Source organism: Oncorhynchus mykiss, chromosome 22 (assembly GCF_057628025.1).
Source record: "Oncorhynchus mykiss isolate SJ-2025 chromosome 22, ASM5762802v1, whole genome shotgun sequence".
Classification (NCBI taxonomy): Eukaryota; Metazoa; Chordata; class Actinopteri; order Salmoniformes; family Salmonidae; genus Oncorhynchus; species Oncorhynchus mykiss.
The window spans coordinates 29,092,114-29,119,951 of NC_143043.1; the positions used below are offsets into that span (position 1 = coordinate 29,092,114).

The 27,838-nt window shown below is 41.3% G+C and overlaps 1 protein-coding gene across 3 annotated transcripts; it reads left to right on the top strand.

The window, feature by feature from the left end:
* On the top strand, positions 1-27,838 carry LOC110502020 (ICOS ligand). 3 transcript variants are annotated; one of them, XM_090215794.1, is made up of 7 exons: positions 76-336; positions 1,226-1,284; positions 15,015-15,062; positions 23,530-23,838; positions 23,969-24,286; positions 24,909-25,042; positions 25,273-27,838. In XM_090215794.1, the coding sequence occupies exons 5-7, from the start codon at positions 23,986-23,988 to the stop codon at positions 25,339-25,341; spliced, it is 504 nt and encodes a 167-aa protein (XP_090071920.1). In that variant the 5' UTR covers positions 76-336; positions 1,226-1,284; positions 15,015-15,062; positions 23,530-23,838; positions 23,969-23,985; the 3' UTR covers positions 25,342-27,838. The 3 variants fall into 3 exon arrangements, with proteins under 3 accessions (XP_021435601.2, XP_021435600.2, XP_090071920.1); XM_021579926.3 differs by lacking the exon at positions 15,015-15,062 and having other exon boundaries at positions 1-336; XM_021579925.3 differs by lacking the exons at positions 1,226-1,284; positions 15,015-15,062 and having other exon boundaries at positions 41-336.

A 27,838-nucleotide genomic window follows, 5' to 3' on the forward strand; every position in this document is an offset into this window, starting at 1 on the left:
ATTCAAACAAGCATTTTGCAACATCCGCATGCATGTGACCAATACAATTTGATTTGAAATCCCAATAATCCCATTGCCTTGAACTCAGGCTCGCACGAGCGTTAACTGTCCTGTGAACACACATTTGGCTTTCCCACCAGTGACGGTGCAAGTCAATATTATGTAGGCTACTTTAATGCTGTTGTCGCAATCTTTCTTTGCGGAAGCTTGACGTCAATCTATATATAAAAAATAACCGACAACCGACACTCGTGACTTATATGCATTCCACGTGTGTCGTTCAACTGGGATACACACACAACTTTGATCTCGTCTGGAGGAAATGGAAACATACAGGTAAATTTAATAATGATCATTTTATAAAACATACTTTGTGATCCGTAGTCAGAAAATGAAAGTGAATGTCATTTCGTCTGTGTGGGAAGAAATTAAATTACGCTATGATTGTGTCTCAACCGATAGCTGGCACAACACAACTTCAGATGAAGTAAAAACTACAACATCGACATTTTAAGAAAAACACATAGGAGTTTAACGTTAATTATCGAAAAACGCGTAAACGTTAAATAAAAAACAACATATTTTTCAAGAAATTACAAACATGGTTGTCAATCAATTTGATAAGCTTTTAAATGATATCAAACTCCAACTATGTATATTTTCCATTGATGAAGACATGGACGTCCCATGGTATGCTGGGTACCCTTTGACCACCATTCTCCAAAAAGGCACTTTCTGACCACTTCTTCCATGGGAAAACGTGTCTGGAAAGTTTTGTTTAAATCAAAAAGGGATTCTGTTAAAAAGTGATTGAATTCAAATAGATGTACCCATAAATAAAACAATTTGAAGTCTATGAAATAAATGTTAATACATTTATTGAAATATATTGCAAATGTCAAATGGATTAGAAGTTGCAATAGGTAGCAAGCACCATTATTAACTACAGTGTATGGATTGTAGACTGGTGGGCGGTGAGCTGACATCAGTCAAGAATGTGATTAGACAGACCACTGAACAAATGGGGTTGCGTTGCTTGGATTGGACAACGTCTTCTTTATACATTTATGTTCCAATCAATATTGTGAAAATTAAGCAATCCATTATCAGTCAATATTATCAACCCACCAAATGTCCTGTAATGCAATCTGGGATTTAATTAGCTATGGTCCTTCACATTCTGATCAGCAAGCCCCCTGACATATTTATAAATTTTCTCCTGCAGAACACACTTTGTCATGTGGACTGTCCTGGGATTAGCAGCAGTCTTCATCTCTGCCTCGGGTAAATATTTCTCAGCCTCAGTAGACGGCATAGACGTAGTCAAAGTTTAGAAGGGGTGGTGGACAGCAATAAATCACAATTGCTTGTAGAGTTATGGACAAACTGTTTAATGTTGTAACATCCTCGTTCTCTGGAATTTCAAGTGCGACATGGCTCTGAGGTGAAGGTCGTTATTTCTGTTTTCACATCCTCATTTATGTGTCCTTTTTCTGAGAGTCCTTTAGACCTTTTTCCCCCACACACGCGCATGTACACACACATGCACGTACACACACATGCACGTACACACACATGCGCGTATGTACATGCACGTACACACATGAGCATGTACACACACACACACTATATCTCAATGAAGACTGTTTATCTACTCCTCGTATGTGTGTGTGGAGAGCGATAGGAAACACATTATTAGGAGGTGAGAATTCGGCAGATGAATAGGGTGTGTGACCGTGATGAGTGCAATGTCCAGCATTTTATGAGAGCGAGAGAGTTAGTGTCAGTATAATTTGGCATGGGGTTGAAGTAACTTGCCATATCATCATGGAATATTCAGATTTTAATGTGTCACTAGATATCCTCCTCATCTGAGCCAACAAATATGTATTATTCCATGAATTCTATTCAGGTCAAAATGTCTCTTATAGCTGCATTGTCAGTTTCAGGGCAGTAAGAGACTTGAGTTGAGTCCAAGATCAACTCTAAAATGTGCTAAACTGTCCCTGTTGAAGAGCTATGGGGGAATCAGCAAGCCAGTAGCATTTGGGCAAACCCATGGAAAACATAACTATTCCTTAGATATCTGTAGACGATAGGTTGACTTCTAACTGTCTGGCTGTCTCTTATCTATAGTTGCATAACTATCAGTGATATAGGATATACCGTGTTTAGTGTTGTTGGACAGCTATGATGTTCATGAAGTCAAATTTGAATTCCGATCCAGGCTGGTCTGTTTTGTAGATTGATAGAGCTATTGTAATATGGTCTTTTGTTGCTTTGGCATAATTTTAATGTAATGAAATCAAATACACTAATACTAGCCCTTCTATATTTCTTTGATTAAGTAATTCTACCTTTTCACAACATATTGGTTGTTCATTGTTAGAAGCCGTTCCTTTGTGACCTACATAAAGACAATAAGTGTTAATAACTGGCTCTACATTTTATATCGACAACAGATCTGGCAACAATTTACTTCCGCTTCAAATAGCTCACCTGGGAGTGTTGCTCTACTTTCAAATTGCTCTGTTTACTTAATACAATCTCTTATGGGCTATTGAATTTGAAGAACTGTTTGTTACTTTGTATGTGTTGAAAGTAATAATCTATCATCATTTCTAATCTCTCAATATGAGATGTCAAAGATTATCCCAACACCACATGCACCGCCAACTATTGTATGTCCCAAATTAATGCAAAACATGTGCACATGCTCCCATGATGACCTCTAATCATTTTTCAGTCCAAGGCTAAATGCTAGCCAGACACTGCTAGATATAACAAATGGGCACTTACAATCTGTCTGTGGCATTGAACAACAGGCTGAGTGTGTTATTCCACTGACACAACATTCCTCACATTGTTTACTAGAGGTCGACCGATTAATCAGAATGGCCGATTAATTAGGGCCGATTTCAAGTTTTCATAACAATCGGTAATTGACATTTTTGGACACCAATCATTGCCGATTACATTGCACTTCACGACGAGACTGCATGGCAGGCTGACTACCTGTTATGCGAGTGCAGCAAGGAGCCACGGTAAGGTGCTAGCTAGCATTAAACGTATCTTATAAAAAAATCTTAACATAATCACTAGTTAACTACACATGGTTGATGATATTACTAGTTTATCTAGCTTGTCCTGCGTTGCATATAATCGATGCAGTGCCTGTTAATTTATCATTGAATCATAGCCTACTTCGGCAAACGGGTGATTTAACAAGCTCATTCGCGAAAAAAATCGCTGTCGTTGCACCAATGTTTACCTAACCATAAACATCAATACCTTTCTTAAAATCAATACACAAGTATACATTTTTTTCTGTGCAACAGAGTCAGGGTATATGCAGCAGTTTGGGCCGCCTGGCTAATTGCGAACTGTGAAGACTATTTCTTCCTAACAAAGACAGCCAACTTGCCAAACGGGGGATGATTTAACAAAAGTGCATTTGCGAAAAAAGCATAATCGTTGCACGAATGTACCTAACCATAAACATCAATGCCTTTCTTAAAATCAATACATAGAAGTATATATTTTTAACCTGCATATTTAGCTAAAAGAAATTCATGTTAGCAGGCAATATTAAAATAGGGAAATTGTGTCACTTCTCTTGCGTTCATTGCACGCAGAGTCAGGGTATATGCAACAGTTTGGGCTGCCTGGTTGTTGCGAACTAATTTGCCAGAATTTTACGTAATTATGACAACATTGAAGGCTGTGCAATGTAACAGCAATATTTAGATTTATGGATGCCACCCGTTAGATAAAAACGGAACAGTTCCGTATTTCACTGAAAGAATTAAACGTTTTATTTTCGAAATGATAGTTTCTGAATTTGACCATATTAATGACCTACAGCTCGTATTTCTGTGTGTTATGTTATAATTAAGTCTAAGATTTGATATTTGATAGAGCAGTCTGAGCGGTGGTAGGAAGCAGCAGGCTTGTATGCATGCATTCATTCAAACAGAACTTTTGTGCATTTGCCAGCAACACTTCGCTGTGCTTCAAGCATTGAGCCGTTTATGACTTCAAGCCTATCAACTCCCGAGATTAGGCTGGTGTAACCGATGTGAAATGGCTAGCTAGTTAGCGGGGTGCGCGCTAATAGCATTTGAAACGTCACTCGCTCAGAGACTTGGAGTAGTTGTTCCCCTTGCTCCGCGGCTCTTGTGGAGCGATGGGTAACGATGCTTCAAGGGTGGCTGTTGTCGATGTGTTCCTGGTTCGAGCCGAGGTAGGGGCGAGGAGAGGGACGGAAGCTATACTGTTACACTGGCAATACTATAGTGCCTATAAGAACATCCAATAGTCAAAGGGATATAAAATACAAATGGTATAGAGAGAAATAGTCCTATAATTATTATAATAACCTCAACCTAAATCTTACCTGGTATTATTGAAGACTCATGTTAAAAGGAACCACCAGCTTTTGTATGTTCTCATGTTCTGAGCATGGGACTTGCTGTTTTACATGGCACATATTGCACTTTTACTTTCTTCAACACTTTGTTTTTGCATTATTTAAACCAAATTGAACATGTTTCATTATTTATTTGAGGCTAAATTGATGGATTATATTAAGTTAAAATAATTGTTCATTCAGTATTGTTGTAATTGTCATTATTACAAATAAATACATTTAAAAAAAATAGTCAGATTAATTGGTATTGGCTTTTTTTGGTCCTCCAATAATCGGTATCGGTGTTGAAAAATCATAATCGATCGACCTCTATCGTTTACTTAACCTTAGTCCCACTTTCTACATCCACTTGGGTTAAACTTATCCTGGGCAGAAATCAATGGCTATATATTGTTTTTTATGACTTAACGGGGGGGGGGGGGGGGGGGTCACGTGAGGTTAGAGGCTGTGTTTGCATAGATGGGACTCTGTTGGGTTGTTTAGGTGAAAGGGGCAGAAATAGTCTCCTGGATGGACAACTGGGATGTTAATGTATAGACACTGTGTGTGACACACATACAGGAGGAGGAATAGAAAGGCAAACTGAATATGTGTGGGTGTGACAGAGGCAACAACTATAGTTAAGATTCTGCTTGATTAACAGTCTTTGTTGAGATATAAAAGAAGTGGTATAAAAGAGGTGACGGTCATTGTTTTTGGTTTAAATTTGTCCTTGTTGTCAAGGTCCTTTGGTAATTTCTTTCCGCATGCACGCATTATACTTTATTACACTTCAATCAATTGTGATTAACTGAAATATATACCCTCTTCTATTCTGTGGCCCTGACCTAAAATTAAGTTATCTGGGCCCTATAGTTATGACAAATAATTTCCTGAATGAATTTAGTTAATTCTTTATAGTAGCTTTACTCAGACTATGACCTTGTGGTCCTATAGTGTGAAGTACTGACCTTCAGAGGTACACATAGGAACTTGCATGGTACTGGTCGGTACCTGTTAGGATACATGTGCAGATAATCTAGTATAATTGAACATTTTCTACCCGATATATACAGTTGAAGTCGGAAGTTTACATACTTAGGTTGGAGTCATTAAAACTCGTTTTTCAACCACTCCACAAATTTCTTGTTAACAAACTATAGTTTTGGCAAGTCGGTTAGGACATCTACTTTGTGCATGACATAAGTAATTTTTCCAACAATTGTTTACAGACATATTATTTCACTTATAATTCACTGTATCACAATTCCAGTGGGTCAGAAGTTTACATACACTAAGTTGACTGTGCCTTTAAACAGCATGGAAAATTCCAGAAAATTATGTCATGGCTTTAGAGCTTCTGATAGGGTAATTGACATCATTTGAGTCAATTGGAGGTGTACCTGTGGATGTATTTCAAGGTCCACCTTCAAACTCAGTGGCTCTTTGCTTGACATCATGGGAAAATCAAAAGAAATCAGCCAAGACCTCAGAAAAAATAATTGTAGACCTCCACAAGTCTGGTTCATCCGTGGGAGCAATTTCCAAACGCCTGAAGATACCGCGTTCATCTGTACAAACAATAGTACACAAGTATAAACACAATGGCATGATGCAGCTGTCATACCGCTCAGGAAGGAGATGCGTTCTGTCTGCTAGAGATGAACGTACCTCGGTGCGAAAAGTGCAAATCAATCCCAGAACAACAGCAAAGGACATTGTGAAGATGCTGGAGGAAACGGGTACAAAAGTATCTATATCCACAGTAAAACAAGTCCTATATCAACATAACCTGAAAGGCTGCTCAGTAAGATAGAAGCCACTGCTCCACAACCGCCATAGAAAAGCCAGACTGCGGTTTGCTACTGCACATGGGGACAAAGATCATACTTTTTGGAGAAATGTACTCTGGTCTGATGAAACAAAAATAGAACTGTTTGACAATAATGACCATCATTATGTTTGGAGGAAACGGGGAGGCTTGCAAGCCAAAGAACACCATCCCAACATTGAAGCACAGGGTTGGCAGTATAATGTTGTGGGGGTGCTTTTCTGCAGGAGGGACTGGTGCACTTCACAAAATAAATGGCATCATGAGGGAGGAAAATTATGTGGATATAGTGAAGCAACATCTCACTACATGAGTCAGGAAGTTAAAGCTTGGTCGCATATGGGTCTTCCAAATGGACAATGACTCCAAGCTTGCTTCCAAAGCTGTGGCAAAATGGCTTAAGGACAACAAAGTCAAGGTATTGGAGTGGCCACCACAAAGCCCTGACCTCAATCCTATAGAAAATTTGTGGGCAGAACTGAAAAAGCATGTGCAAGCAAGGAGACATAGACACCTGACTCAATTACACCAGCTCTGTCAGGAGGAATGGGCTAAAATTCACCCAACTTATTGTGGGAAGCTTGTGGAAGGCTACCCAAAACTTTTGACCGAAGGTAAACAATTCAAAGGCAATGCTACCAAATACTAAATTAGGGTATGTAAACCTCTGACCCACTGGGAATGTGATGAAAGAAATAAAAGCTGAAATAAATAATTCTCTCTACTATTGTTCTGACATTTCACATTCTTAAAATAAAGTGGTGATCTTAACTGACCTAAGACCGGGAATTTTTACTAGGATTAAATGTCAGGAATTGTGAAAAACTGAGTTTAAATGTATTTGGCTAAGGTGTATGTTAACTCCGGACTTCAACTGTATATACAGTACCAGTCGAAAGTTTGGACACCTACTCATTCAAGGGTTTTTATTTATTTGTATTCTACATTGTAGAATAATTGTGAAGACATCAAAACTATGAAAGATCCCAAAAAAAAGTGTAAAACAAATCAAAACATATCTTAGATTTTAGATTCTTGAATGGAAAAGGAAACCGCGCACTGCTCTTGAAAGTATCACTGATCTTTAATAAGCTTACGTGTCGGCCTCACAGCCTTCGTCAGATGATAATATCAAGAGCAGTGTGTGGTTTCCTTTTTCCTTCATCTTGTCCAACTGTACCATGCACCTGCAAAAAAGATTGCTCAGACGTGCGAGTGCCTTTTGAATATTTCAGATTCTTCAAAGTAGCCACCCTTTGCCTTGATGACAGCTTTGCACACTCTTGGCATTCTCTCAACCAGCTTCACCTGGAATGCTTTTCCAACAGTCTTGAATAAGTTCCCACATATGCTGAGCACTTGTTGGCTGCTTTTCCTTCACTCTGTGGTCTAACTCATCCCAAACCATCTCAATTGGGTTGAGTGATTGTGGAGGCCAGGTCATCTGATGCAGCACTCCATCACTCTCACTTCGCTGCAGAATACTGTGGTAGCCATGCTGGTTAGCTGTGCCTTGAATTCTAAATGAATCACTGACCGTGTTACCAGCAAAGCACCATCACACCTCCTCCTCCATGCTTCACTGTGGGAACCACATGTGGAGATCATCCATTCACCTACTCTGCGTCTCACAAAGACACAGCGGTTTGCTGCGATCAAAAATCTCATGCTTGGACTCATCAGACCAAAGGACAGATTTCCACCGGTCTAATGTCTATTGCTTGTGCTTTTCTTGGCCCAAGCAAGTCTCTTCTTCTTATTGGTTTTCTTTTTTTTTAGTAGTCTTTTTATTTAGCAGCAAATCGACCATGAAGGCCTGATTCACACAGTCTCCTCTGAACAGTTGATGTTGAGATGTCTGTTACTTGAACTTTGAAGCATTTATTTGGGCTGCAATCTGAGGTGCAGTTAACTCTAATGAACTTATCCTCTGCAGCAGAGGTAACTCTTGGTCTTCCTTTCTTGTGGCGGTCCTCATGAGAAACAGTTTCATCATAGCGCTTGATGTTTTTTTGCGACTACACTTGAAGAAACTCTCAAAGTTCTTGAAATTTTCCAGATTGACTGACCTTCATGTCTTAAAGTAATGATGGACTGTCGTTAACTGAAATCCAAGTAAGAGTAGCATTCCAGAGAGACATCAGAGACTGTAACGTTATTTGCTTCACGGAAACATGGCTCACTCGAGAGACACTCGGAGTCGGTGCAGCCAGCTGGTTTCTTCAAGCATCGCGCCGACAGAAACAACCATCTTTCTGGTAAGAAGAGGGGCGGGGGGGGGTGTATGCCTTATGATTAACGAGACATGGTGTGATCATAACAACATACAGGAACTCAAGTCCTTCTGTTCACCTGACTTAGAATTCCTCACAATCAAATGTCGACCACATTATCTACCAAGGGAATTCTCTTCGATTATAATCACAGCCGTATATATTCCCCCCCAAGCAGACACATCGATGGCCCTGAACAAAATTTATTTGACTCTTTTCAAAATGGAAACCACATATCCTGAGGCTGCATTCATTGTAGCTGGGGATTTTAACAAGGCTAATCTGAAAACAAGACTCCCTAAATTGTATCAGCATATCGATTGCGCAACCAGGGCTGGTAAAACCCTGGATCATAGCTATTCTAACTTCCGCGATGCATATAAGGCCCTCCCCCGCTCTCCTTTCAGAAAAGCTGACCACGACTCCATTTTTTTGCTCCCTGCCTACAGACAGAAACTAAAACAAGAAGCTCCCGCGCTCAGGTCGGTTCAACGCTGTTCCAACCAATCTGATTACACGCTTCAAGACTGCTTCGATCACATGGATTGGGATATGTTCCGCATTGCTTCCAACAACAACATTGATGAATACGCTGATTCGGTGAGCGAGTTCATTAGAAAGTGCATTGACAATGTCGTTCCCATAGCAACGATTAAAACATTCCCAAACCAGAAACTGTAGATTGATGGCAGCATTCGCGTGAAACTGAAACCATTGCTTTTAACCAGGGCAAGGTGACCGGAAACATGACTGAATACAAACAGTGTAGCTATTCCCTCCGCAAGGCAATCAAACAAGCTAAGCGTCAGTATAGAGACAAAGTAGAGTCGCAATTCAACAGCTCAGACACGAGGTATGTGGCAGGGTCTATGGTCAATCACGGATTACAAAAAGAAAACCAACCCCGTCACGGACCAGGATGTCTAGCTCCCAGACAGACTAAATAACTTTTTTTGCCCGCTTTGAGGACATTACAGTGCCACTGACACGGCCCGCAACCAAAACCTGCGGGCTCTCCTTCACTGCAGCCGACGTGATTAAAACATTTAAACGTGCCAACCCTCTCAAGGCTGCAGTTCCAGACGGCATTCCCAGCCGCGTCCTCAGAGCATGCGCAGACCAGCTGGCTGGTGTGTTTACGGACATATTCAATCAATCCTTATCCCAGTCTGCTGTTCCCACATGCTTCAAGAGGGCCACCATTGTCCCTGTTCCCAAGAAAGCTAAGGTAACTGAGCTAAACGACTACCGCCCCGTAGCACTCACTTCCGTCATCATGAAGTGCTTTGAGAGACTAGTCAAGGACCATATCACCTCCACCCTACCTGACACCCTAGACCCACTCCAATTTGCTTACCGCCCAAATATGTCCACAGACGACGCAATCACAACCACACTGCACACTGCCCTAACCCATCTGGACAAGAGGAATACCTATGTGAGAATGCTGTTCATCGACTACAGCTCAGCATTTAACACCATAGTACCCTCCAAACTCGTCATCAAGCTCGAGACTCTGGGTCTCGACCCCGCCCTGTGCAACTGGGTACTGGACTTCCTGACTGGCCACCACTAGGTGGTGAGGGTAGGTAACAACATCTCCACCCCACTGATTCTCAACACTGGGGCCCCACAAGGTGTGTTCTGAGCCCTCTCCTGTACTCCCTGTTCACCCACGACTGCGTGGCCATGCACGCCTCCAACTCAATCATCAAGTTTGCGGACGACACTACAGTGGTAGGCTTGATTACCAACAACGACGAGACGGCCTACAGGGAGGAGGTGAGGGCCCTCGGAGTGTGGTGTCAGGAAAATAACCTCACACTCAACGTCAACAAAACAAAGGAGATGATTGTGGACTTCAGGAAACAGCAGAGGGAGCACCCCCCTATCCACATCGATGGGACAGTAGTGGAGAGGGTAGTAAGTTTTAAGTTCCTCGGCGTACACATCATGGACAAACTGAATTGGTCCACCTACACAGACCGCGTCGTGAAGAAGGCAAAGCAGTGCCTCTTCAACCTCAGGAGGCTGAACAAATTCAGCTTGACACCAAAAGCACTCACAAACTTCCACAGATGCACAATCGAGAGCATCCTGTCAGGCTGTATCACCGCCTGGTACGGCAACTGCTCCGCCCACAACCGTAAGGCTCTCCAGAGGGTAGTGAGGTCTGCACAACGCATCACCGGGGGCAAACTACCTGCCCTCCAGGACACCTACACCACCGATGTCACAGGAAGGCCATAAAGATCATCATGCAGAACAACCACCCGAGCCACTGCCTGTTGACCCCGCTATCATCCAGAAGGCGAGGTCAGTACAGGCGCATCAAAGCAGGGACCGAGAGACTGAAAAACAGCTTCTATCTCAAGGCCATCAGACTGTTAAACAGCCACCACTAACATTGAGTGGCTGCTAACAACACACTGACTCAACTCCAGCCACTTTAATAATGGGAATTGATGGAAATTGATGTAAAATATATCACTAGCCACTTTAAACAATGCTACTAAATATAATGTTTACATACCCTACATTACTCATCTCATATGTATATATACTGTACTCTATATCATCTACTGCATCTTTATGTAATACATGTATCACTAGCCACTTGAAACTATGCCACTATGTTTACATACCCTACATTACTCATCTCATATGTATATGTATAAACTGTACATCTACTGCATCTTGCCTATGCCACTCTGTACCATCACTCATTCATATATCTTTATGTACATATTCTTTATCCCTTTACACTTGTGTGTATTAGGTAGTAGTTTTGGAATTGTTAGGTTAGATTACTCGTTGGTTATTACTGCATTGTCGGAACTAGAAGCACAATCATTTTGCTACCCTCGCATTAACATACATGTGTATACATGTGACAAATACATTTGATTTGATTCATCTTTTTGATTATTTGAGCTGTTCTTCCCATAATAGATGGTACAATGATTATCTACGCTATACTTGCTTTTTTTGTCACAAATTGAAATTAGTTCACCTATCAGAATTTTAGAAACCATGAAATGGAGGCGCAGTGTCTGCATAGTGCATCTTTCATTTTCTAGTTTTTACTAGCAACTAGTTACAAGTGGGATATAATACAATTCACAGTAACTTACTGTAGCTAATCCATCACACTCACTGACATGATGGTCTGGTAGGAAATTGAGTATTACAATTACATGGTGACTAGCTATAAATGAAATATTGTATGCACATTTGGTATACACGTGAGAAGGGAGAGACTCTTCATCAAAGAACTATAGAATTGATGGAATGGACTTCTTCACTACATCCACCATGTGGGTCAGTCTGTGTGCACAATAACACCCACAATAACACCCTGCTTCAAACATCCAACACATTCCAATCCGATATCTTCATGAGGCGCAGAGCACCTTCCTTCTGTTTCATAGATACACAAAAAAACGAAATAAACCCACCTCTCATTACTCTCACCGAAGCCACCTTATCCAACTCATCCACAATTTCCGTAGTTTCAATTTTCAGACTTCAAATGGATCTCCCAGATAACAACATCGAGCCAAAACCCTTTCTCCAACCAAAAATGAATTAGAAGGCTTGGATATACTAGATTCCACTCCTCTGCACCTAGTCTGGTATTGGAAACCTGGTTGGTGCTGGATCTGCAGAGGGGAGGAAGGACAACCTAAGGAGAGGACAGACCCACAAGGAAGACCATGAGATCAATGGTGGCACTCCTCTGTGGTCTTCCTGCTCTGAGTGAAAGTTATATCTTTGGTCCCTCCTCCGTGCCTGTTCTGGTGCTGGAACTGGGACTGGTGTTGGATCTGCAGATGGGAGGGGGAACAAACTGAGGAGTGAGCCGATACACTTGGAAGCCCAGGACCCGGAAGTCAGTGATGGTACTCCCCTGTGGCCTGCCCGCTCCAGGCTTAGGTCTAGATCTTTGGTCTTTCCTCTGCGCCTCTTCTGGTGTGGTGATGAATGGTTCCTGGTTCTGGTCTGGTTCTGTGAGAGGGATAGGTGTAGTGGGAGGAAGGGGGAGAGAGATGGTGAGGGAGAGAGATGATGGGGAGGGTATGTCCATTGGCCTGGTGACAGGTGGGGGCCGTTTGTGAGACATCTTGGGTGGTGGGTTGGTCGGTGCCTGTGTTAAGGTATGGGTCTGGTTCTGAGTCTTCGTTGTTGTTGTCTGGTGGAGGGGGAGGGATTTGGGCTAGTGGGGTTGGTGGCATTGGCCATTGCTCTGCCGGCCTAGGAATTGGTGTAGGTTATGAAGAAGTGCCCCCCTTTCCCGCACAGGTTGCAGGGTCGTGTGGAAGTGCAGTCTGAGGTGGGATGGTCCCCTTTACAGATTCTGCAGATAATGGCTGGGCAGTTGGTTCTGGTCTGGGTGTTGTCTGGTCTGGTTGTTGGTCTGCTATTGTCCTGCAGGAGGAGGAAGGACAAACCTCAGAGCAAGCGGACACCTGGGAGCCCATAGGTCAATGGAGGCACTCCCCTGTGGTCTGCTCGCGCCAGGTGTAGGTTGGTGTCTCCGGTTCTGGTGGCAATGCAGCCTGATATGCTCCAGGTGGTTGGCAATTGGCTGGTCCTGGTCTGGTCGGTGGTGGCCTGAGGAGGGCAAAAATAAATAAATAAAGGCAGGGGAAGAGGGCTACAGGCCAAGGGTAGTGGGAGTAAGGCTCGCCTCTGCATTACTCAACTCGCCTCAAGGCCTGCATTCCGTCATCTCCTCCTCAGGCAGCTAGTCCGGTGCTGGTTCTGGATGCTGAGGGGGGTCTGGGGTGGGCCATGGACTTGGGAGGTGTCAAACGAGGTGCTCTACTTGCGTTGGCATAACACTTACTGTAAACTGCTATAAGACTTCCACTGACAGTTGATAGGTGAGAATTGTTTGTTAATTGAATGATTAGAATATTCTGCCCTGAAACATCATTGTATGGAATTGATTAGAATGTATAAAATCATAATCAATAAATGTGTAGTCCTAGTCAGAATTAGGGTAAAACAATATGTCTTTATGGTATTTTAAACACAGACTGTCTGAGCTTGGTGCCGACCTGACTAGAGATTTGGGAGAGAACGGGGAGTACGTCTCAAGGACAAGGTCACTATCTCTGTCGGCTGGGTAGTGAGACAGACAGTGTGTGCGTAGCAGGACATGTGTATGTGTGTGCGTATTAGAGGTCGACTGATTATGATTTTTCAACACTGATACCGATTATTGGAGGACCAAAAAATGCTGATACCGATTAATCTGCCGATTTTAATTTATTTATTTATTTTTTTATTGTTATTATTTTTTTGTTGTATTTTTTGTTGTTGTAATAATGACAATTACAACAATACTGAATTAACACTTATTTTAACTTAATATTAAACATCAATAAAATCAATTTAGCCTCAAATAAATAATGAAACATGTTCAATTTGGTTTAAATAATGCAAAAACAAAGTGCTGGAGAAGAAAATAATATGTGCCATGTAAAATATGTGCCATGTAAAAAAGCTAACGTTTAAGATCCTTGCTCAGAACATGAGAACATATGAAAGTTGGTGGTTCCTTTTAATGTGAGACTTCAATATTCCAAGGTAAGAGGTTTTAGGTTGTAGTTAATATAGTATTTATAGGACTATTTCTCTCTATACCATTTGTATTTCATATACCTTTGCCTATTGGATGTTCTTATAGGCACTATAGTATTGCCAGTGTAACAGTATAGCTTCCGTCCCCCTCCTCGCCCCTACCTGGGCTCGAACCAGGAACACATCGACAACAGCCACCCTCAAAGCATCGTTACCCATCGCTCCACAAAAGCCGCGGCCCTTGCAGCACAAGGGGAATAACTACTCCAAATCTAAAAGCGAGTGACGTTTGAAACAGTATTAGCGCACACCCAGCTAACTAGCTAGCCATTTCACATTGGTTAAGGCTGATAGGCTTGAAGTCATAAACAGCGCTGTGCTTGCGAAGAGCTGCTGGCAAAACGCACGAAAGTGCTGTTTGAATGAATGATTATGGGCCTGCTGCTGCTCAGTCAGACTGCTTTATCAAATCAGACTTAATTATAACATAATAACACACAGAAATACGAGCCTTTGGTCAATAATATGATCGAATCCGGAAACTATCATTTCGAAAACAAAACGTTTATTATTTTAGGGAAATACAGAACCGTTCGGTATTTTATCTAACGGGTGGCATCCCTAAGTCTCTAAATATTCTTGTTACATTGCACAACCTTCAATGTATGTCATAATTACATACAATTCTGGCAAATTAGTTCGCAATGAGCCAGGCAGCCCAAACTGTTGCATATACCCTGACTCTGGAAATCGGCACCCAAAAACACCGATTTCCGATTGTTATGAAAACTTGAAATCGGCCCTAATTAATCGGCCATTCCGATTAATTGGTCGACCTCTAGTGCTTATGTTTGTGTGTGTGTGGGCATGAGAAGTCAGTATACAATTAATTGTTTTGTATTCTTGACTTTAGAACGTTCCCGTGAATAAACATTTGTGTAACGGTCGTCGGTGGAAGAAGGTGAGGACCAAAGCGCAGCGTGGTACTTGTTCATGTTATTTATTTCAACTGAACAACATCAAACAAAGAAACAAAAAGCACAACCGAAACAGCTCCGTCAGGTGCAAAACACACTAAACCGAAAATATAATCACCCACAACTCAAGGGTGAAAACAGGCTGCCTAAATATGGTTCTCAAACAGAGACAACGATTGACAGCTGCCTCTGATTGAGAACCATACCAGGCCAAACACAGAAATACCAAATCATAGATAAAAGAACATAGACCGCCCACCCAACTCACGCCCTGACCATACTAAAACAAAGACATCACAAAGGAACTACGGTCAGAACGTGACAATTTGACTATTGTAGCTGGGCCTCCGCCTGATTTCATTTCAACCAGTTTCCCACAAATTCTGGGTTTCAGGCTGAGAATAATATAATTAAATTGGGTTATGTACTTGGAGAACACATTTTTCTTAACACAGTTGGCACAAATACACATATATTTGACCACGCCCCAAATATGCTTATGAGCCCCACCAGTACATTGCCCACTCCTATCAAAGTACAGTGATGATCGTACCTTATATTCAAAATATTGGGTAGAAAAATGTCCCACAAGGTACCAAACTGTACGATGCAAGTTCATATGTGTACCTGTGAAATGTATCTTTTGACCTTTTTGTACCCCAGGTAACAACACTGTAGTGTACCCTAACTATGCCCTTATTTTTGGTGTGTTAATATATACTGAACGAACATGCAACAATTTCCAAGATTTGACTGACTTACAGTTCATTTCAATTATAGTCCATTGAAATAAGATCATTATGCCCTTATCTATGGATTGCACATGACTGGGAATACAGATATGCATCTGTTGGTCACAGATGCCATTCAAAAAAGGTAGGGGCATGGATCAGAAAACCAGTCAGTATCTGGTGTGACCACCATTTGCCTCATGCAGCACGACATATCTCCTTCGCATAGAGTTGATCAGGCTGTTGATTGTGGTCTGTGGAATGTTGTTCCACTCCTTTTCAATGGCTGTGCGAAGTTGCTGGATATTTGCGAGAACTGGAACACGGTGTTGTACACGTCTATACAGAGCATCCCAAACATGCTCAATGGGTGACATGTCTGGTGAGTAGGCAGGCCATGGAAGAACTTGGACATTTTCAGCTTCCATGAGTTGTGTACAGATCCTTGCAATATGGGGCTATGCATTATCTTGCTGAAAAATGAGGTGATGGCGGCAGATGAATGGCATGACAATGGGCCTTAGGATCTCATCATGATATCTCTGTGCGTTCAAATTGCCATCGATAAAATGCAAATGTTTTCATTGTCCATAGCTTATGCCTGCCCACACCATAACCCCACCGCCACTACGGGGCACTCTGTTCACAACATTGACATCGGCAAACCGCTCGCCCACACAACACCATACACGTGGTCTGCGGTTGTGAGGCCGGTTGGACGTACTGCAAAATTTTCTAAAATAACTTTGGAGGTGGCATATGGTAGAGAAATTAACATTAAATTCTCTGGCAACAGCTCAGGTGGATATTCCTGCTGTTAGCATGCCAATTGCATGCTCCCTCAACTTGAGACATCTGTGGCATTGGGTTGTGTAACAAAACTGCACATTTTAGAGTGACCTTTTATTGCCCCCAGCACAAGGTGCACCTGTGTAATGATCATGCAGTTTAATCAGCTTCTTGAAATGACACACCTGTCAAGTGGATGGATTATCTTGGCAAATGAAAAATGCTCACTAACAGGGATGTAGAAATATACTTCTTGTGCCTATGACAAATGTCTTATTTTAGCTCATGAAACATGGGACCAACACTTTACGTGTTGCGTTTATATTTTTTTTCTGTGTATGTTCCAAGCAATTAGTATGAACCAATGCATTCTTAAACAAGGGGGTTGTATACTCTACGTAAGGGCTCTTCAAACCTGTTCCTGGAGACCTACCCTCCTGTAGGTGTTCACTCCAACCCGAATTATAACTGACATGATTTAGTTCATCAACCAGCTAATTATTAGAATCAGGATGGTAGCTCTGCAGGAACAGGGTTCGAGAGCCCTGCTCTACGCCAAGTGTCCTTGAGCACTGCTAGTTTTGATGTTACGCTGGTGTTGATAATTTGACCATATTTAGCTAATTTTAACAAAGTTCAGAAATGCATTCTTGCCAACAAGTGTGTGGCCATATCTCTTTCACACTCACATATCTGGTGGTGTAGCTGCACTGTAGATTGCACATTTCAGGTTGCTAGCGACCAAGAGGTTACGAGTTAAAATCACATTTGTGGTCACAGTACAATATTTTACAGCAATTGAAATCAGAATACAGCAGCATACTGTCAATTGTCGAAATGACCCCTTCACGTTGTTGTATATATTTACTTTGTTTTTACTAGAATGCTAGGCAAAGTGCAAAAATGTATTCTTGACCATCACCATTAGGTTATGTTCACAGAACTGGTGGCGCAGCAGGAAATGCAACAAACTTGCTGTAAAACGGCAACATTTTTGCTACACCCCATGCAAAGGGGGCCGGTAAAATGTTCTGCACGCAAGAACAATCATGACCCCGGCCAAAAAGTGTCTCCCTCTGTGTCACAATGGGATTCGATTAAACTATTAGTGTCCGTTGCTATATCAAAGGTGTGATGACCTAATGATTTGGAATTTTGGATATCATTCCAGCCTAAATTATGTTCTTATAACTATGTAAACCTGGCTGATTTCCTAAAAACATTCGCTGTTTAAACAAGTTTTGTTTAGCTAATAAAATGAAAACATTACTTCAAACTACTTTTGGGTACCTTGTTAACATTACAACTTGAAATCCATGTCTTAAACGTTGCTAAGTTTCAGAAATGGCAAAGAAAATGTGCCATCTGCTTGACACATTAAAGTTACTTACCTTACAGATCACAAAGTCAGCAATATCCACTCCATTAAAATGCAAATCCGTTTGATTCATACACTGACGTTTGATTCATACACTGACATACACTGATTGTCTGGCTGTCATGTTTTTATTTCAACCTGCCCTTCCCTTGTCTACACTGAAATAATATCATTTTAGTTTAGTTTATTAATTCGACCATTTAAAAAAAAAAGCACATATAAAACTTAAAAGCCATACATGCACATGAATAAAATCATAGAGGATAACACACAATAAAGTCTGGGACTTATTTCCATTGTGGTCCTCTTGAGACAAGATGGCTAGACAAGACCGAACACAGTATGGCAGTGAAATAATAAAACATAAAAGAAGAACATCTATCTCATCATTCCAGTTACATTATAGGGGTTATTCATATGGGCACAGAGGACACCAAACACATTTTAACTTTATTTTTTAAAGCTGTCCAAAGAGGACGTTGTATTGATAGGCAGAGGCAACTCATTCCATTCTGAGGCTCCAGTATACAAGAAAGTACCTTTTCCCAGCATTACTCCTGAACCTGTATAAGCACACATCAGCAACACCTGATCTGGTGCTGTGATTGTGTGTGCATCCCTAACACGAGGAAAGTAAACACTTAAATACCTCGGCGCAGGACCATAAATACTCCTGTAAACCAAACCTAGTCTAATCTGGGACACAGTTTAGTTCCTGAAAGCAGTTCCTGCCTATGTGAGTACGTGGACTCACCTTCAATACTACCCTGATCAGGTTATTCTGGGCTATCTGGAGCTTCCCCTTCATAAGTTTAGATAAGCCCCCAAACCATGAAGTACTTGCATAGTCAAAATGGCATTGAATGAGGGCAGTAGCTAGCACTTTCATGGAGTCCTTATCAAGCAGCTTGGACTTTCTAGACAAAAACTTAGTCCTGGCATTAGTCCTAGCACCTTATTGGCCATGCTCACACCTCCCAAGCTTCCATCAAGGATACATCCCAAGTAGCTAACAGAGGTTTTAGTAGTCAGCACCTCACCCCCTAACTCCACTCTGATTTCAGACGACCTACACAATTTAGGTCTGGATCCAAAAATAATTGCTTCAGTTTTCCCTGAATTTTCCCAGAGATAGCTTATCTCTAAACCGTTTGCTAATGTTAGTAAGCTCTGTGCTAAGTATGCTCTCCAACAGTTTTACTTGTGAGACACCAGAAGTGTAGAGTCATCCGCATAAAGAAAAAGACTGCAGTAGTCCTCTTATGATTCATTTTTGTTAGTACACCCTTGTGGTTGAATATATGTATCTATTGTAGGTCCTAGGATACAACAATGAATAATGTGGAACAAATAAATACCTTCAAAGGAAACTTATAATAATGAACACCCTGTGAAACAGCTGTGAAAACCAACCTGGCAATATTTAAGATTTTAATACATAAACTTTGATATTTTTTGGTACAGTTGTGTATTTTCGCCGATTTTTAGTACACTCACATGGCCATCATAGACTAAAATACTGAATTCTGGTGTGTGGAATATAGAGGAGGTGGTTGCTGTGCAGGTGAGAGGTTCAGCCTGTCACTTGTTCTCAACATGCAGCCAGTCTCAGAAGGGGGACTTGAAGAGGGAGACTGCAAAGTCCAGGCACTGCTGCTCCCTTAGTTCTGAGTGTTTGCAGTGCTAGTGTTTTTTCAGTTAATCTGTGTATCTCCCATATTGATAGAGCAAGAAAACTGTTCCCTGGGACCCTAGGTCCTAGAGAACATGAGCTGAGTTAAAGGGAACAGGGGAAAGGACAGAGATGCAAACACACAGGTTACACTTTACTGGAAGAACATTTTATGGGATTAGTCCAGTTTTATAAATGGGAGGTATGTACTTTTCACTATCAAAATAAAGAGCGTCACACACTCCATATATAAACTTCAAGTAATTTATTGGGTATTTACCAACGTTTTGGCATCACTGTGCCTTCTTCAGGGTATATACTTTTCAAACACTTTTGGAAGGTAAAGCCTACCTCATACTGGTCCCCCGACTCAGAGAATCAGACTGATCCGAACTCGCTGGTTCTGGTAGATGGGATACCTCCTGGGGGGCTCTGACAATCAATGGTTTTAAAGTAATTTGGAGAGGTAAATTGTTATAAGCTCAGTATAACTACCATTTCTTGCTTTTTGAAATGTCAACCAAAGCATAAAAGCGTCAGTACTTTCAGTGGTCGACCGTCCAACTGGAGAAGATTGTTGGCTTCCACCGAGGTAACCCTAGGAAGACAGATAAAAATATCAGTGTTAAGGAAACTAAAACTAGCTTCAGGTTATTTTGTGTGCAAATGCAAATAGTTATGAGATTTTTTATATTCACCTTAGCAGATGGTGACCCCAGCTAGGAGCGAAAGAGCAGCGAGGTTCCCTTGGTCTCGCCTTCCTTTCGTCCTTCTTCCAAACCAAGTAATTAGCCCGGATGTCTCGTCCTTTACCGACCTTAATGGGTATTGCCTCCACCCACTTGGTAAAGTGATCGGTTGCCGTCAGACACCAGCTGTTGCCATTCCTGGATTTGGCGAAGAGTCCGATGAGGCCCACCCCTAACATTTAAAGTGTTGGAGAAGGTTGCTTTTATCTTATCCGTATCTGTGTCATACAGTATGCAGATGTTCATATTTGTAAGGATACTGACACACACACACACACACACACGTTCTATAATATTGAACTCTGCTTTGGTCAAATAAAGCAACCATTACAAAACAATTTATCAGGGCGAGATTTGAATTGGGACACTTACCGATCATATGACATGGTGAAACAACTTTGATGGGCTGCAACTCCAGCGCCACAGTCTTCACCCTCTCAAACTTCTGGCAGACTACACAGATACTGACCTTTTTAAGCAAAAAGTGACAAATTGAAACATTTTGTGCTCTCTGATATGACATTCATTGAAATCATAATTTCAGATATAATAGAATGTGATTGATAAACAAAAGGTTATTTCACTTGCCCAGCTGTGCACCTCCTTGACATTTCCCTGTCAGAAGAAGCGTAGGTTGATTTTGGCAATCATGCACTTCACTCCGAAAGTAAGCATTTCACTGTAAGGTGACCTGTTGTATTCAGCATTTCACTGTAAGGTGACCTGTTGTATTCGGCGCATGTGACTAATGCGATTTGATTTAAAATGGCCAGCATGCATCTCGGTCAGCACGGCCTCCTTCTCCTTAGTAAAAATCACCCTCAGTGTGGCTGGCCATTCTTCCCTGTAGGTACATATGATTGCCTAACAAGTTGGAAGAGAAGAGTTGTTGAAATACTAAAGTCTAATTACATTTGCACTCTGCTGTCTTTCTCTCTACATCTCTCTCTCTCTGTCTGTTTTCCACTCTCTTCCAACCTCTCTCTCACTTTCATCCTTTCTCACTTTCTTCCTCTCTCCCTCTTGCTCTGTCCTTTTAGCGATGACACCTAGTTAAGGGCATTTGGAATTACGTTAATTGCTTACACCTCTCCATTTGATTAGGTTTCACTTATCGCTAGATACCTCAACATGACAGACTTGAACTACTATATGTATATCTAGTCAAATGTAGATGACCAACTAGCTAGATGCAAAATGGTTGTTGAAAAGTGGTTGTACATAGTTAAATCGGTCCAGTTAATTCAACTTCTTAAGGATCGGTGTCCCTCTACCGGGACAACTTCCGGTGAAACTAGAGGGTGTGAAATTCAAATAAATAATCATAAAAATGATGGATTTTAAACATTTATGTACATGTGTCTTATATCGACGCAAAGCTTAGTCTTGTTAATCTGTCCGATTTGCAGTAGCTATTACAGCTAAAACATGCCATGCAATTATCTTTTTTTGAGGACGGCGCCCCACAAACTATTTTTCCACCGGCACAGGTTTCATACATTAATAAATAACGATTAAATATTCACTTTTTGAAAATCTTCCTCTGATTTGTCATCTAAGGGTCCCAGCTATAACATGTAGTGTCGTTTTGTTAGATAAAATTGTTCTTTATATCCCAAAAAGTCTGTTTAGTTGGTGCCATCGATTTGAGTAATCCACTCGTTCAACATGCAGAGAAAAGAATCCGAAAATCTTACCCTTTGTTTCAACAAGTTAAAATACATTTCTATTTACTCCTCAGATACCCTAAAATGTAATCGAACTATAATATTTATTTTGGAAAGAAGTATGTTCAATAGGAAACCGATTTTAGCAGGTGGTAATGTCTTCATGGCGCACTCAAACACAAATTTCCAAGATTGTGTCCCTCTACTAAAACTGATATTTCTTATTCGTTTTTGAAGTTACAAACCTTTGTACATAGACTGCTGACACCCTGTGGAAGTCATTTGTTTAGCATCCAGGGAGCTAATTTTCAATATGATATTTCTCTTGCGTATCTAAGAGGTCTCTTCTCTCTCTTCTCTCTCAAAAAAAATATTCCAGTTGATTTTTCTTTGGATTTTCTCCTACCATATCTATTGTGTTATATTCTCCTATATTATTTTTACAAAATTCTACAAACTCCAAAGTGTTTTATTTCCAATGGTACCAATTGTATGCATATCCTGGCTTCGGGGCCTGAGCTACAGGCAGTTTACTTTGGGCACGTCATTCAGACAGGAAGTGGAGAAAAAAGGGGCCTAGCCCTAAGCTTAACGTTACCCTGAATTGTGAATTTCTCTGAATGTGTCGCCTCTTGTCGATCAGTGGTGCCTTCATAGTACTTCACCTGGTTGGAAAGATAAAAGAAAATCTCCTCAAGGGATGCCATTGAAGTGCAAGCTACATAAAAACAAAAAGCTACAATAACAGTTACAGTTAACTAAATTAAACTGTCTGACTAGGCAGGCTGAGGTAAGTAATACAGTAGCTAGCAACGCCAATCAAAAAACGGCTTAAATTATTTCTTCATATTTCTTCATATTTTCTTTATATAAAGACAAATATATGGTAAAGAAAGAGTGTTGTCTGTCCAGCCTTTTCGGTCTTCTGAAGCAGCAGGTTGTCATCATTAAAAACACCGTCCTTGGAAAGCAATTCTGAGGTACAGGCTGCGTCCTACTTCCTTGGTGACCGCTACGAGGTAAAATAGAGCCAAGCATCCAGCATAGCAACGGATGCCTTGGTTCATTACGTAATCCAGTCAGAATTTTGCAAGTTCTAGTAACATAAGCTAGAACTCATCAAATGACATTGTGATGCCGGGGGGGACTATTTGGCATGACAGGCCCCCAAAAGGCTAGGGCCATCTCTGACTGCATGTGTTGGTATAGATGCAGACCTGTTAGCCCCTTATGATGAGTTCAGATTGTTTGGCGGCCCCCACCCCCATCAAAGTTGCCCATTGCTGTTTAAGAGTCTGGCTCTTTTCCTATATTCCTCGGTACCATGGGGAGTTTTCCTAAACCACTGTTGCCATTTTCCAACCTTTTCTTATCTTGTTACAGACAAGTACAACTTGGCAAAAACTATTGGAAATTAACCTTGAGGAATTGAAACTATTCAAAAATGCCTTTTTTTGTCTTCTAGCCCTCTCAGGTGTGAAAGGAATTGTGACACAGAAGGTCCTCCTGCATTGCCCCTGCGTAAATAGAAATGTGAGAAAGACAATTATCTGGCAGCTAGAAGAGCATACCATCGTGCTCCGTCATGATGGAAGTAATAACCACACAACCATAGGGACGAGATATGAAAACAGGGCCAGTCTCTTTCTAAATGAAGAGAAGGACAACTGTTCGCTGCTCCTCTCAGGCATCACTGTGGCAGACCACGGGACATACAAATGCTCCTTTACAGCCGACGCTTTTGTCTACGAACAAGTAATTCTACATGTGGCTGGTAAGTCATTTGGTTTGTTTGTTCATTCAGTCATCGGATGATTTCATTGTTTACTTCCCTTTCTTTTCTACTTAAAAAATTACTCAATTTCAGGCACGCTGTAGTTGATTATCTCCTCTCTCCTCTTCAGCGAGCTACAGTGTCTGTATGGACCTCGTCTCAGACCAGGCTTCGGTGAGTTCCGGAGGGGGAGAGGGGTCGAGGGTGTACCAGTGTAAAGCCTCTGGGGGCTATCCAGAGGGCCAGATTCACTGGGAGCTGGAAGGACATCCTCTGGTGAACCCCTCCAGGAGGGATGTGACCCACCTGGACAACATTACAGGACTCTACAGCCTGACCAGCAACCTGACCATCGAGCTGAGTGAGGGTGAAACACTGCAATGTGTGGTGGAGAACACAGCCTTGGCCTCCAACCTCAACTCCAACTCCAGCTGCAATCAAAATCATAGTGAGTACATGAGACGAGTGATACCAGTAGATCTACTAACCAGTAGCAGTATATCATGGTAGTCAGGGTCTGGATTTTCACCACCAGGGTGAATACATTGAATAATTTTGATTTGGGTCTCAGCTTGTACATAAAGTCCTAAAACATCTGCATGGGAATACATGAGAATGAAAATCTAGGAGTGGGTGCTTGAGGGTGGGGGAAAGCTAGGGAAAGCCCAGGCATAAAAACACAACAGGGAAAAACCTTAACTCTGCTGTGTGAAACTACAGAGAAACAACAGTATTATCTCTATTAGCATTACCAATGAGTAGAGAACAGTGTTTCCTCTGACTGAACCCAATGTTTGGATAAAAAATGAAGGAGCTGGAATCCACAGTGATGTGTTGACGAGTAAGTCAACAAAGAAAGTTACACTGCTGTGGCACGTTGGGAGGAAGTGTTTGTTTTTGTTGGAAAGCCTTTTCACCACAGGTCAAGTTACACCAAGAGGTCTGACTTTTCAAATTCTTCCTCTGACAGCTTTTTGGCTTCACCTTCTCTTATCTAAAACATGTTTCTGGAGCGTGTCATAGTTTATATTCCCTATTCATATGTTTTCTGTTTCCTCTCTCCTTTCCAGTGCCCATGGAAGGTAGCATACATTATAAAGTACAGGTTGCAGCAGTTGTGGCTGTCAGCCTGATTGTGATTTTTATTGTGGGAGTCCTGCTGGTGTTCTTACTAACTAGATGTCGCCGACATGAAAGGTCAACGGTGAGCCTTTCCCCTCATTATTTGCCAGGATTTCTGGCCAGTGTTTAATGCTGTTTGGTAACAGTGTCTGGTAACAAACCAGAGAGCAAAGTCCAAAAGTTAATCCATTGTGTTTGAGTTAGAAATAAAACATACTAATAAAATAGTTCTTAAATAGTGATTGAATAGAGTTGTGAATTGAACGAGCATTTCAGACTTTGTGTGTGAGAAATGTTTTTTGTTTTTCCCAGAGAGACACAGAGAGGCAGGAAAGAGGCGTGACCCAGTCGTTTAATGTGTATGAAGATGACTCTGCCTGAATGTGTGAAGAGTCTCCCCCCTCTGATGCAACAATCTCTCTTCAACTGGCAGACAACAAAATGGAGGGATGATGATAAGAGGAACTGAAAGTTAAAATAAGGCCTGTGTTCAATGTAGAACTTGGAGCAACATTGAGCAATGTGTTGTGCCGTCATGTCTGAACTATTCTTTGGGTTTTATGCAAAGAGGCAAACGGCACCTGAAAGTGGTTAATCATGGTTTTCCCTAGTTCGATGACACTGAACTGAACCCTGAGTTACGAATATGATGACGAGAGCAGAGTACAAAATGTGGCCATGGAGACAAGGTTTAGGAACTAAAAGAGAAGAGAAGAACAGCATGATAGGAGAAATGACTGTGGTCAATGGACCGAATGTGAGCTAGACTCAGTGAATGAAGCCCCCCCCCAAAAAGGGAGCCTGTGTATTGCAATTGTAGAGTTTACTCACTTCTTAAAGTACAGGTGCTTTCATATTTCTAAGAAGAGTAACAGCTGTTACATGACTGAACAGCCATCGTTGTCTTTATGCATTTTGTATACTGCATGTTCCTGGTGTTGGTCTAATGTAGATATGTCTGCTCTAAACAAGATACCCCTGTGTTTAATGTCAAACTGGAATGGGGGAGCCCCTACTGTGCTTTTAAAACCCCTTATAATGTCACTGGTCACATTATAAGGAAGCTGCAGTAGGAAGTGACTACTTTGCTGAACCATTTGAATCATGCTGAGGATTCAAACCATTTGGTTTTATGTTAGACCAAATGATTAGTTTTCATGTAAATAGTCAATGACGTTGTTTTACTTAGAATTGTGAAGAATTGGACATGTTAATTGCTTATTGTTATGTAGCTTGCTGTGAACTTAGAGACCATGTCATGGGATGACTAATGTCAAGGATTATTCAATTTACAAATGTCAAGCAAATTATCTGGTTACTCCAGTTTAAAGGTCTTCACAGGTCCACCTGAATACTCCAGACCTGACTTGAGACCGGGTCTGAAATGAAATATTTTTGTTCTGGTCTGGGTCGTGTCCTGTTTGATTGTTATCAGGTGTCAGGTCTATGTACAGTAAGCACAGATGATAGACCTGAGTGGACTCGAATGGACCCGACCAAGGCTTTGCATAGCCTATAGAGGGCTTGACGTACGATGCCTCCTGGCGGTCATGTTGGAAGACCACGGCATTAATTATTCTGTTCTGACAACAACAGCCAAGTGACTACACCAAACTGTATGATAACAGTGGCCAGTGCCGACCCGTCATTCAGGGCAGGTGGGGCTTTTGAGACCCACATTTTTAGAAAAAACATTTTTGGCGGGGCTTGCCTGTTTTGCATGTTATTTTGGCATTAATACGGGTCACATATCAGTTTGCAAACAATATAAAAAATAAAATAAAAACACTTTTGTTCAAACGTTTGGGGTCACTTATAAATATCCTTGTTTTTAAAGAAATACAGTATAGACATTGTTAATGTTGTAAATGGCTATTGTAGCTGGAAAAGGCAGATTTTTTATGGAATATCTACATAGGTGTACAGAGGCCCATTATCAGCAATCATCACTCCTCTGTTCCAGATATATGCTCGTCGGCCATTGGACGTAAACATTACACAACAAGTTGGAAATTGCAAATTCAACAATGAGTGGTTTGTAAGGAAGTGAGCACAACCAGGTGATACTTTATACTGATGCATAAATGATGTAATATGCCAGGGAGTTATACTGTAGCTATGTAATACTATGTGTGGTGTGTAGTAAGCTGTTAGTACCCCATGTGCCTCACGTTAATAATTTGGTCCCTTTTTCCCTCTTTCGCCTACTGTTCTGACTTGGTGGTGCACATGTAGTCTATAGCCTGTTTTAGAGAAATGTAATCATAGAATATTATAAGAGCATTCATTGTCTGCTTATTTGGCCCCATTATTTATTCTACGGTTCTGACTTGATGTACAAAGAGAATACTGTAAAAATGCCCATGATCTGTCGCTGTATACTGCATGTTCCTGGTGTTGGTCTAATGTAGATCTGTCTGGTCTAAACAAGATTTCCCTCTGTAAATGCCAAACTGGTATGGGGGAGCCCCTACTGTCCTATTAAAACCCCTTATAATGTCACTGGTCACATTCAAAGGAAGCTGCAGTAGGAAGTGACTACTTTGCTGAACCATTTGAATCATGCTGAGGATTCAAACCATTTGGTTTTATGTTAGACAAAATTATTAGTTTTCATGTAAACGATGCCTCCTGGCGGTCATGTTGGAAGACCACGGCATTAATTATTCTGTTCTGACAACAACAGCTAAGTGACTACACCAAACTGTATGATAACAGTGGCCAGTGCCGACCCGTCATTCAGGGCAGGTGGGGCTTTTGAGACCCACATTTTTAGAAAAAACATTTTTTGGGGGGCTTGCATTAATACGGGTCACATCAGTTTGCAAACAATGTAAAAAAAGATATGTATCATTGAGTTAATAAAGCCGCATACAAA